The sequence below is a fragment of the Protopterus annectens genome, chromosome 7.part0 (genome assembly GCF_019279795.1).
Source record: "Protopterus annectens isolate FY-2018-M chromosome 7.part0, PAN1.0, whole genome shotgun sequence".
NCBI classification, from domain to species: Eukaryota; Metazoa; Chordata; order Ceratodontiformes; family Protopteridae; genus Protopterus; species Protopterus annectens.
Window position 1 is genome coordinate 1548319029 of NC_056739.1, and position 12931 is coordinate 1548331959.

At 45.2% G+C, this 12931-nt stretch overlaps 1 protein-coding gene across 4 annotated transcripts in view; it reads right to left on the bottom strand.

Annotated features, from left to right (window-relative positions):
• Nucleotides 1-12931, bottom strand: part of LOC122807122 (CCHC-type zinc finger nucleic acid binding protein) — a 302269-nt gene that overhangs the window by 99365 nt on the left and 189973 nt on the right. For all 4 annotated transcript variants that reach the window (XM_044078096.1, XM_044078095.1, XM_044078097.1 and 1 more), the window contains one exon: nt 4600-4798. In XM_044078096.1, coding sequence (XP_043934031.1) covers nt 4600-4798 — 199 coding nt within the window. The remainder of the gene's footprint in view (nt 1-4599; nt 4799-12931) is intronic.

Genomic DNA, 12931 nt, shown 5'->3' on the forward strand with positions numbered 1-12931 from the left:
GGGCCTCCAGGCTTTGTCCTTTCTGGGAACCAGAAAGAGTCTTGAATAAAATCCTCGTCCTTGCTCTTGTGGTAGTACCTCTCGAATAGTTCTCATTTCCATGAGTGCTGTAATTTGTTTTTGAGCCTCTGCCCATTGATTTGGTGGCAGATTTGGCATTCCTTTTAATCTTGGCAGAGTGTGAAAGTTGAACCTGTAACCTTGAGATACAATGTTGAGAACCCATTTGTCTTTTGTGATGCAATGCCAATTGTGATAGAAAAGTGCTAGTTTTCCTCCCAAGAGAGCTGCCAAGAGAGTTGTTTGGCAGCTGTAATGGGAAGTCATTGAGGCTGCTTTTTATATGGCTGGGGCCTGTCTTCCCCTTCTTTCTGGCCTGGTGCACCCCATTGTCGAGGCCTGTAAGGACCTTGTGGTTGACCTCTACCTCGCGGGTGTCTGTATCTGCCCCTTTGAGGTCTGTCTGTAGCCAGAAAGGACCAATTCTTGGTTGGCCAATTTCTGCTAAATCTTGGTGGCTGAACCTGTAAGAAAATCCTTTACCGTTTGCATAGATTTTGCCTTATCCTCCATTTTCTTTAATACCTCTTCTGCCTCAACTCCAAATAACACATCCTGCTGTAAAGGTGCATCCAATAATTTTGCTTTGACATGATCTGATAGCATATGTTCTTTTAACCAAGCATGCCTTCTAATGACCGAGCCTGTAACTGCTGCTCTACAGGAGGCCTCTAAAGAATCAAAACCACATTGCAAAGTATGCTTTCCCACTTGTTCAGCTGCATGCAATAAATCCTGCATTTCTTTAAAATTAGGATCATCTGAATCTGGAAGCATTTTTTGTTTTAACTGAAACATCAAAAATTGCTGATAGTTTAGCATGTGAAACTGGCAATTTAAGGCTCTCATTGCTAAGGTTGCAGACGTATATACTTTCTTTCTTCATCTGTCTAATGCTCTGGAATCTCTGTCAGAGGGGACTGGATTTTTTGCTGATGAGGCCTTAATCCCTTTGGGTCCCTGAGAAATAAATAGTTTCAGGGTCAGAGCAACAGGGCTTTTATACAGAAATTTGTGAGAGTCAGGGACTCTGTAGTATCTGTCAGGTTTAACTGGGGCTGAAGGTAAGGAGTCAGGATTTAGGCTGGATTCAGTATACACATCATCCACAACGTCTAACACTGGCGGAAAAGCAAGGGGTCTGTGTTGAGGTAATAAAAGGAAGTGTCTAAGCCTTTTCTTGGATTCAGAGTAATCCTGGCCTTCCCAATGGAAATGCTCAGTCATGGTATGCAAGGTTTCCCCAAAGGAGTAGTCCTCGGGCGGGGAGGCTGATGGAATTGATTCCTCAGCATCAGAGTCCTCATAAGGAGGGTAAAGAATATCCTAGGTCTGAGGATGAATCTGATGAAATGGGACACCTGGTCGGATGGGTCCGTCTGTATCCTGTCTGGGTCTTATCAGGAGGGGGATGGGACCCCCTGATCAGAGTGATTAGGTCTTCGGCCATTTTGAGCATTTGTTTCTTAGGCCTGTCCTGGAGAATGCTGTATTTGTTTCTTTGTTTTTAAAGTAGGCTTAGACTTGGCAGGGGGTTTAATGGTTAACTGAGTAGGTCTGAAAACCCCTTCTGAAGCTTCGGGTTGCTCAGCTACCACGGATCCCTCTGAAGGGTTAGCCTCTGTAGGCTGAAAAACTTGTACGTCCGAAGGCCCAGCCATCTCCATGTGGGAGTCGGAGGCGGCCTGTGGTACTGTAGAAGCGGTAGTCAGAGGCTGCGAAGGCGCCTCTCTGAAAACCGGCGACCGCCTAGAAGAGGCTTCATCGTCAGGTTTGGGCCTCAGATGCCTGTCCTTGTCTTTGCGCTTTTTTGTCAGAAGTTCCGACGGCATGGTGCAATTAAATTTTCTGCCAAAATAATGTCGGGCAAAATCAAACAGACGTTTAATAGTGCGCTTGTTAAACCTAGCACAAAACCGACAAACCAGCAACGTCGTGGTCTGGGGCCTAGGCATGGGATACAATAGGAATGGAAATCCTTATGAGGTATGCGCTTCCCACAAGAAATACAGTTATTAACTTTTACTGACATCGGTCTGAGGCATGAAAAAAGGCTTCCCCAACGGGGTACTTAGCTTTGTAGAAGACTTCGGTTCTGGATTCGGAATGAAAATCTCAGGAGTCAGCCAACCGGCACTTGCGAACTGCTTTTGCTTCTGGCACCGCGCGGCAAGAAAGACTGAAGAAAATGGCGTCGGCTGCATCTTATATACCGCTGCCGCACTGACGTCAGGGAAGAAGCGACAGCAACCGACGCCGGACCAAGACTTTGGAATTCAGGCTGACTAGGGAACCGCCTGACGGCATGATAACCCAAGTGTAATGACTGCAGCAGTGTACCAAGATGAACATCACCTCTTCTGCCTTAACACCAAAACAAAGTATCATGCTGTGAAGGTGCATCTAATAATTTAACTTTGACACAATCAGGCAAAATTTGTTTCTTTAACCAAGCATGCCTCCTAATTACAGAACCCGTAACGGCGGTCCTGCAGGAGGCCTCCAAAGATCAAAACCACGCTGCAAAGTATGCTTTCCAACATGTTCAGCTGCATGCAATAAATCCTGCATTTCCTTGTTTTCTGCACAGAGTTTAATAACATTTTCTGTTTAAGCAATGCCATGACACGTTGCTGATATTTGAGCATATGAAACTGACAGTCTAAGGCCCTTATAGCCAAGGTAGCAGATGTGTAAACCTTTTTTTCCCCATCTATCCAGTGCCCTAGAATCTCTGTTAGAGGGGGTAGGGTTTTTTTGCAGCAGAAGCCTCAACTCCTTTGGGACCCTGTGAAATGGTTTCTGGGTCTACAGCAGGGTTTTTAAAAAGTAATTTATGAGAGTCAGGAACCCTGTAGTATCTCTCAGGCTTAACAGGAGTTGGAGTTGAGTCAGGGGTAAGACTAGACTCCGAAAACACAATTTACAATGTCTAACAGGTGGAATGGCTTAGTGGCTTGTGCTGAGGTAGTAAAAGGAAATCCCTGAGCCTCTTTTTAGATTCTGAAAAATCTTGGCTCGCCCAGTGGAAATGCTCCCTCAAGGTATGCAAGGTTTCCCCAAAAGAACAGTCGTCTGGAGAAGCTGAAGGTGTAGATTCTTCAGCATCAGAATCCTCATAGGGGGGAAGAGAATATTCCTGATCAGAAAAAGAATTAGAAAACAGAAACCTGATCTGAAGATTCAGTCTCTTGCCTAGGCCTCTTATCAGGAGGGGGATGGGAACCCCTGATCAAGGTAATTAAGTCTTCGGCCATTTTCAGCATCTGTTTTTTGGGCATAGAGGCCTGTCCATGTGGCTGTTGAGTTTGTTTCTTTGCTTGAGAGGGTGCTTTAGTCTTTGCCTTTGAAGTTGGTTTAATGTAAAGATGTTTAGGTCTGAATACACCCTCAGAAGCCGGTGCCTGCTCAGCGGCTCCAGACCCATCTGAAGGAATAGTATCCAACGCTCCAATACCTTGAGTTTCCAGCGGCATGCCCGACTCCACGTGGGAGTCTGTAGCGGCCTGCGCCTCGTAGAGGGCGTCGGGGGCTGCGAAAGCACCTCACTGAGAACCGGCGACGGGCTTAGGAGAAGCTTAGTCGGTTTTGGGCCTCGGCTGTCTCCTTTTCTTTGAGTTTTTTGTGAACTCAAAAGTCGGATGGCTATCCAACGACATTTCTGGATAACTAAACAGGCATCCAAAGTAGTTTAAAGCAAAATCATACCAACGCTTAATAGTGCATTGGTTAAATCTAGCACAAAACTGACAACCAGAAACGTTGTGATCAGGGCCTAGGCAAGGAATACAGTAAGAATGAAAGTCCTTATGAGGTATTTACTTTCCACAAGAAATACAATTATTTACTTTTTCTGACATCGGTCTGGAGCAAGAAAAAAATTTCCCCAACGGGGTACTTGGCTTTATTTAAGACTTCGGATCTGAAACTCGAATACGAAAATCTCAGGAGTCGGCCGACTGGCACTTGCGAACTGCTTCTGCTTAGAGCACCGCGCTGCAAGAAAGACTGAAGAAAATGTCGTCGGCCGCATCTTTTATACCCCTGACGACCTGACGTCAGGGAAAGGGTGACAGCAGCCGACACAGGACTTTGGAATTCAGGCCGACTGAGGGCAACCTACCAGCAGGATTACCCAAATGTAATGACTGCAACAGTGAAACACGAAGAACATCCTAAGATTGCCCTAATGCCTGGGAAAGGGTTACTGAGCAGGAGGAAGAGACAGGGAAAAACATTAGAGATAAAAATTGTACTTCTCTGAAGAAGTGAAATTTCTCAGTACCCGCATGAGCGCTGGAGAGCACGTGCAACGTAAATGGCAGCAAATGAGATCTGAGGAAGCTGTGCTAGGTAGAGGAAGCAGCTCGAGCCTGGAAGCTGAAGTCTGCAGAAGACAGCCAAGTCAGATCAGAGGATCAGATCCATCACCCATACATGAATCAGAACAAGAACATCAGATCACATTAATTTACTTGCTGTAGCCAAGCTGTCTGACTGCAGTGGTTTACTTTGGTGCAGGATTTAAAGCTTCATTACCTGTAGCACTTCACTTTGGTGCAGTCTTTTTGGATGTGGCCAAATTCCCCACAGGAGTAGCACTTCTGCTCATCTGCATGATCACAGTCACGAGCCAAATGACCAGGTTTGCCGCAGTTATAGCAACACTGCTCCCTTTCCTTTTTTGGCTCCCTGCAGTCTTTTGCAATATGGCCACCTCTTCCACAATTGTAACAAGCTGCCGAAATATCAAAATAGAGTATTTAAACCAAAACATGCAAGTTAATAAACGGCATGATTACACTTCTGTTCTATATTATTAAGCAGTTCCTTTTTTATTTATTTTTATCAACTAGCTTTAAAAACAAGCTTCATTCATACAAAAACAGCAGACCAATAAATTCAAGCAAGCTTTAAAAATAAAGGAGCACCACAGTACAATATATTGCAGAAAGTACTGTTGTGTAAAAACTTACAGTAACCTTAGATGTTGTTCTCTTCTATATGCTGTTGTATTCATGACATTAGGGAGTTTGCCTCGAACTCTCGTACGTCTGGCTGTTACAAAAGTTAAATGCTATCGCTATGGTGCACATGACATACTGCACCTCTCTCTGACATTGGTCATAAACAGATGTCTGGTATAAAGCGGATGTCAGCATGCACCTTACTCAGAAATTAGAAGTTATGTACTTACCATAACGTTCCATCTGAGTAGGTGGATTCATTTGTCTGCAACCTGTGGGTATGGATCAGGACAGGAGCAGACCTTACAGAGAATGGTAGAATGTGGAGGTGGAAGTATGGAAACACCTCAGAGTGAGAACAAAATGGTTAAGGAGGGAGTAGTATGGAAATTAGGGAACTATAACATTTATAATTATAGTGGTGTAGAAATTTCAGCCACTCACTTTCAATTATTTACTAAGGGAATGAAGTTTGTGCCCAATAGGAAGGCTGATCTGAACAAAGTGTTAATTGATCTTAAAATGTTCACAAGAAAGAAAAATCTTGAATTAATGTTCCAAGAAAAGAGCAATGATAGTATGGTAAATGGGAATTTAAGGAAAAGAAGTGTGTACAATCCCCCTTTAAATCAACAATTAAAGAATTTTGAAATGGTAACTGAAAGGAGGTTAAGGAAAGTTTTGATGGACAGTAGGATAGGTTATAATTTAACGAAGGAGGAGAATGAGTTACTGGTGGAACTATCAAACGACCCTACCTTAAGAATATTGAGACCAGATAAAGGGGGGGGGGGTACAATAATTATGGACCAAATGATCTATGAGGCCAAAATGTTGGAACTTTTAGGCAACGAAGATAGATATGTGAGATCTTCTATAAATGAAATAAATATTGCCAATAGAAATGTTTATTTAAAATTATATGATTTATTATTAGAAGGAGTAATTGATTTAAGCACATTTAGATTTTTAAATGTGGAGAAACCGAAGGTTCCTAACATATTTGGAATACCTAAGGTACATAAGGATGAGAAAAACCCCCCTATGAGACCTATAGTTTCTTCAGAGGGCTCCGTCACTGCCCCTATTGCCAGATGGCTGGATTGTAAGTTAAAGGGAATAGTTAATGAATGTGGAGGTGTAGTAAAAGACTCATGGGATTTACTCCGGAACCTTAAGAAGGAGTCTTATGATGATGAATTAGTGTTTATAACCCTGGACATTGTGGACCTTTTTTCATCCATCCCATACAAAGAGGGAATGGATTGGTTTGAGGAGGCATTGATTAACTATGGAAAGTTTACTCACAATGATTTTTGTCTAATTTTGACATTAATGGAACTTGTGCTGAAAAGTAATTTCTTACACTTTGAAGGTGAATTTTTTAGGCAGATAAAAGGAATTGCTATGGGTGCAAATTGTGCACCCATATATGCAAACATTATTCTGGCAGCTTGGGAGCAAAAGTATGTGTTGAATTCACAGTTTAAAAGCTGCTGGAAAATGTATAAAAGGTTTTTGGACGACATTTGTATATTATGGGTGGGCACAGAAGCTGAGTTTGATTCCTTTTTTCAATATATCTCTCAAACAACCTCCTTTTTATCATTCACTTATTCTAAAAGTGTGGAGTCTCTGAAATATTTGGATATTTTTGTGGGGAAAGGAGAAGGGGTATTTTATTCTAAAGTATTTAGAAAGGACAATTATTCTAACTCCTTCTTGGCATATGAGAGTGCACACCCCCATCATCATAAAAAGGGAATAATCAAAGGGCAGTATGTTCGAGGTAGTCGGATGTCCTCTAGGGACAGTGACTTTGACGAAGAGTGTATGAAATTAAGTGGGATGTTTATGGATAGAGGCTACCCAAGGAACTTAATTGCTGAAATTGAGAAGGAAGTGAGGAAAGGAAGATTGGGTAAATATCGGCCTATCTTAGGGCAGGAAGATGACCTTAAGGAGGTGACCAACTCTGAAAAAGACATTTTTGATGTAAGAAATAATTTTATAATAGATTACAGTGGGGAGGCTAAGGTCATCCAAAGAATAGTGGAGGAAGAGTGGGTAAAGTTTGGTGAATTTTCTGATTTGAGAAGTCTGTTTACACATCCCTTGAAATGTACATTTAGAAAAGGAAGAAATTTGAAAAATCTGTTTGAAAGGAAAAGAAAGGAAAACACCATTTCTAGGGAGAGAAAAGGCACATTCAAATGTGGGAGGTGCTCCCAGTGCCCATATGTTTGCAACAAAGACACAATATATGTGAAAAGTAGGGATATATTAGTGCAGAGCAAGCAATATGTTAATTGTCAAACAAAAGGTATTATATATCTAAGTACATGTAAGAAATGTGAGGCATTTTACGTGGGGAAGTCTGAAAGAAGACTAAGAGATAGAATTTACGAGCATAACTATGAAATGAAGACAAAAAATATGTGTAATGCTCTGTACAAGCACAAAACAAAATGTGAAGAAGCTGAATATACCTTCTTTGTTTTAGAGGTTGTAAATAAAGACATTCGTGGTGGACAATGGGAGGAGACAATTGAGTACAAAGAGTTACTTTGGCAACTCCATTTGGAAGCTTATAACCCTCCAGGGCTGAACAATTATGTATCTTTGGCCCCAGTATTGAAAATAAGAGCAGCGAAGCTCTGATGTGGGAAATGTATATACTGGGGGTAAAATTAACAAGAAATTAAATTAAAGATAACTAAATACAAAATATAACATGCTCTATTTTTTGAAAAAGAAGAGGGTAGGATGTGTAAGTGAACAGGGTATCTCCAGGAAATGAACTTGAACTTGTGTTTTAGTAACAACAAAAAACTTTGAAGTGTATTAGTTTAAGCATTGTTATGAAAATGGTGGGTGTAATGTGTTCATCTAGACACCAGAGGGAGCATTGAATGGTTGCTTGGTTGTATGTTTACATATATATATTTTTTATGTATGAATTTGTATATATAAAATGTATGTTTTAATGTATTGAATTTTATGAATAAAATTTATTAACTAATTATAGGGATAAAATGTTGCGATTAGTAATGTAATAAATTGTAACATGATTTTAAAGGAAGATATGAAGGCACTTTGTAAAGGTGTTTTTTTACGTAATATATGATGATTAGTGTAATTAAGTATTTTATTGCATTATGAGGATCAATTATTTAATTAGTAATAGTATTTAAGCAGAAGGGGAAGAGTTTGTATTATTTTTGTACATCTGAGGAAGTGTATTCAAACGAAAACGCAGGTGTGGAGACATAGCGTTAATGTGTTTGGAGTGTTTTGCTGAAATTACGTGTTGCTGCTGTGTTTCGTTACTTTTCGCCAATAAAGCTGCTAAAAAAGAAAAGGAGCCGTGTTTCTTCCACTAGTACCTTTTGGTTTGCAAGTTATGTACTTACCATAACGTTCCATCTGAGTAGGTGGATTCATTTGTCTGCAACCTGTGGGTATGGATCCGATAATCGGATCCGAACCGGCATGGTTTATCCAGCTATGGATCCGAGCTCCTAGCTCCTCCCCTCACCCATAATGCCCTGCTCTCCCTACATGACCTCAGATAGGGTAGTTGGTGCAGGGCAAACTCTAACTAAAGGGTAACACACCCTATATGCAGGAAACTGACAAGGCCAGGGGGATAGGAGGGCGGGATGGTTGCAGAAAAATGAATCCACCTACTCAGATGGAACGTTATGGTAAGTACATAACTTCTAAATCTGAAGTAGGAGAATTCATTTGTCAGCAACCTGTGGGACAGAGTCCCCAGCTACCTGAATCTTGGGTGGCCATCATGGAAGGATATTCCGGAGCACCGCGGAGCCAAAGGATGCTTTACCTCTAGACGTGACGTCCAGCTTGTAATGAGTAATAAAGGTATGAGATGAAGCCCAAGTGGCTGCTGAACAAATGTCATCCAGAGGAACCCTAGACTTAAAGGCCGCTGAAGTAGAGAGAGACCGGGTCGAGTGAGCATGGACTCCCTCCGGTGCGGGCCTCCCAGAGGCTTGGTACGCCAACAGAATACACTGGGAAATCCAGCGTGACAAAGAAACTTTGGAAATTGGTTTACCCAGATTGAATTTGGCAAAAGAAATGAACAACTGGTCTGATTGCTTATGACCAGCTGTCCTATGAAGGTAAAAACGAAGCTGCCCGTGAACATCCAAGGAATGCAGCTTGTATTCGCCTTTGTTTTGATACTTGGGGAAGAAAACAGGGAGGTTGGACTGATTAATGTTAGCTTCCGAAGCTACTTTAGGAAGAAAGGAGGGATTGATCCTGAGGCACACCCGGTCCGGATGAAAGATCAAATAAGGTGGTTTCATGGACAGGGCCTGAAGCTCAGAAACTCTCTTAGCCGAAGTAATGGCTACCAAAAAAGCAGTCAAAGGACAAGAATTTAAGATCGACTGTGGCTGCAGGTTCGAAGGGGGGAGCGGTCAAGGCCTGAAGTACCAAGGAAAGATCCCACGGGGGAACAGTCTCTTTGACAGGGGGTCTGAGCAAAAAGGTGCCTTTTTGGAAGGTTTTGCATAACTTAGCTGACATAAGAGACCCTGAATCATGACCAACATGGTAATGAGATATGGCCGCCAGCTGAACTTTGACCGTGGAACTACTGGCACCATCATTAAAGAGAGTAGTAAGGAAATCTAGAACCAAAGGAAGGCTAGGCCTTGCCGCTCTGCCCAAATGGAGAAACGCTTCCATTTACTGCGGTAAATTTTTCTGGTAGAGGGCTTGTGGGCCACTACCAGAATGGCCTTAACTGGGGACGAGATATCGGGAGTCCTGATTAGGAGTGGAACTGGAGCAGCCAAGCAGTCAACTTTAGGTTGTCCAGGTTCGGAGTTGGTAGGTTCGATGGGTGTGATATCAGATCCGGAATGGGATCTAGAATCCAAGGTGGATTCACTGAATGAGACCTTAGGTAAGGGAACCAGATCTGTCGTTGCCAGAACGGGGCAATGAGGATCATTCTGCACCCCAACAGAGAGGCTTTCTGAAGTACTTGTAGCATCAGAGGTAGAGGGGGGTATGCGTAAAGAAGACCGGGAGGCCAAGCATGCACCAGAGCGTCTCTGGGAATCCCCTGGAGGAGGGATTACAGCGAAAAAACTGTCGCACTTGGCATTTAAGGGAAGCAAAGAGATTGCAACAGGGAGTCCCCCACTGTGCGAAGATACGTTTCGCTACTTGAGAATTGAGAGACCACTCGTACGGGGAGAGAATGGTGCGACTGAGCTTGTCCGCTAGGATGTTGGTCCGACCCAGAATATGCGTTGCGATGAGAAAGCGGTTGGTGGAGATCGCCCATTCCCACACTCTCATGGCTTCTCGACATACAGGGTAAGACCTGGTTCCCTCGTTTGTTGATGTACCAGACCACCGACATGTTGTCTGATTGAATCGCAATTGTTCCCAGGGGAAGGTGGGTTGAAGTGCTTGCAACGCCAAGAGCACCGCCCTCATTTCCAGAACATTGATATGCAGGGAGGTCTCTGAATCGCTCCACGTGCCTTGGACCGTCCGGCCTGCAAAATGTCCCCCCCACCTGAGGCGGGAAGCATCCGTGGTCACTGTGGCGAGGGGCAGATGCACAAAAGGGGCGGCCCCTGTGGAGGTACGGGGAATGGAGCCACCACAAGAGAGACCGCTTGCAAACCTTGCTGATTGCAATGGGATGATACAGGGGGAGGGAGAGAAATGACATTGCACCTGAAGTGTCCATTAAAGTACCCGCATGTTCAAGCGGGCGAGCGGAAGAGTAATCGCTGCCGCCATAGACCCTAGCGCCCTCAGGATCAATTCCGCAGGTGTTGAACTGGAGTGAAGGATGGCCCGCACCTGGAGTCGTAGATTCCGAACTCTGTCGGTTGTAAGAAAGGCTCTTAAATTTCTCGTGTCTAACCTGGCTCCTATAAATTCTATTTGAGTAGGGACCAGGTTGGACTTTTCTAGGTTTACCGTGATGCCTAGCCAGGGAGCTAGACGAAGAAAGGAGTCTCTTGCCAAAGAGAGTAGATGCCTTGTTGGGGCGGTGAGAAGCCAGTAGTCTAGGTACGGAAAGACCTGCACCCCCTGAAGCCTCAGGTGGGCCGCAACCACTGCTAATACTTTGGTGAACACCCTGGGGGCTGTGGTGAGACCAAAGGGAAGGACCCTGAACTGGTAGTGACTGGCTCTCAGCCGGAAGCGAAGAAACCTCCTGGATCGTCTGTCCATCAGAATGTGGTAGTACGCATCCTTGAGGTCTAGAGCACATCCAGTGATTCTCCCCTAGAATGGGGAGGATGGATTGCAAAGTGACTATCCAGAACTTCTCTTTGGGAACTGCCAGGTTCAACAGGGACAGGTCCAGAATGGGTCTTAGGTCCCCCGTCTTTTTTGGCACTAAAAAGAACCTGGAGTAGAACCCTGATCCGATCTGGTCTGGGGGGACGGGCTGGATGGCTCTTTCTCAGCAGATGGCCAATTTCTGCTGAAGCAGCCTCCCTCTGATCAGGTGGAACATCGGGGAGGGTTTTTAACTTTGGGACATGAAGAAAGGGGATCTTGTAACCTCTGGATATAATCTGGAGTACCCAGCGGTCCGATGTAATGGACTCCCATGCCGCTAGGTGCTCCGAGAAACGTCCCCCGACTGCCTCCAGAGTGGAGCAGTCGGGCAACCCCTCAGGGTTGCTGCGTGGGCCGTTCAGAGAAAGGTTCCCTGGACCCAAAGTTCCTGGGAGCCCCTCTGCCCCTAGGGCGGCGTCCTCCCTGTCCTCCTCTACCACGGAAGGACTGGTTGTCCGGAGCGGGTTGGGAGTGCTGCGACTTCCGGAACCACATCTTCTTCTGGCACATCTTCTTCTGGCCCTTTTGGTTCCTAGAGTAGGACCTCTGGGGCACAGAGAAGCGGACTCCGACGGCAGAGTCTTTCCGTCCTTCTCGCTCTGAACCAAGGTGTCGCAAACAGTCTTGCCAAAAAGGGCAGAACCGTCAAAGGGGGCATTTGCGAATGACGCCTTGAAGGGCTCCGTAAAATCGCAGTGGCGGAGCCAGGCCTGCAGTCTTGTGACTAGGCCCGCTCCTGCAGCTCTAGCCGCTCCCTCGGTAGCGTGGGAAAGTAACCGCATAGAGGTGTTGGTCACAGAATGAAGAGTGGCCATACAGGTGGAGTGCATAAGTTTGTCCTCCTCAGACATGGACTCCGGGGGGATGCAGTGTATTCCTTAGTGTATTCCTTGATAAGATCGCGCTGCATCCTGATGACGTGTGCCAAATAGTTGAGCGCCCTCACTGAGAAGGTCGCTGAACTAAACATTCGCTTCCCCAAACGGTCCATCATCCGAGACTCCTTGCTTGGGGGGGATGGACAGAGGGACTCTCCTGGGCGAGTTCCCTTTTAGTGGCTGCTGCCGACAACATGGCATCTACCGGGGGTCCCTTGCTCCAGTGGGCACGGTCAGCAGGGGGGCTAAGGATCCTGTCGGGCCTCTTAGGGATTGGCTCCACGGTGTCCGGTTCCTTCCACGCCCTGGTGGTAATAAGGTCCACCAGGGGGTCGGCAGGAGGGGACACCCAAGAGGTAGACGGGCCCACTTCAAATGCCTCCAAGAACACAGACTCGTCCGAGGAAGACTTTGGGGCAGACCACCCACCTCTAATCCGTAACATTTCCATGATGTCTCCGAAGGAGACATCCTCAGGGGGTGATCTTGGGGAGCCTTCCCCTTCCTCCAAGTCAGTGTCTTCAGTCAAAGACTCGGGGGAGTCTATGTGCCTCCTCTTACACGAATGCTTGCGAGGTGCTTCCTTGGGGGAGCTGTCAGAGGAGCCCTCACCAGCAGTGTCCAGAACCGTATTAACTGCTTGGGGCAGTGAAGCGGGCTGTCCCAGTGGCCGGG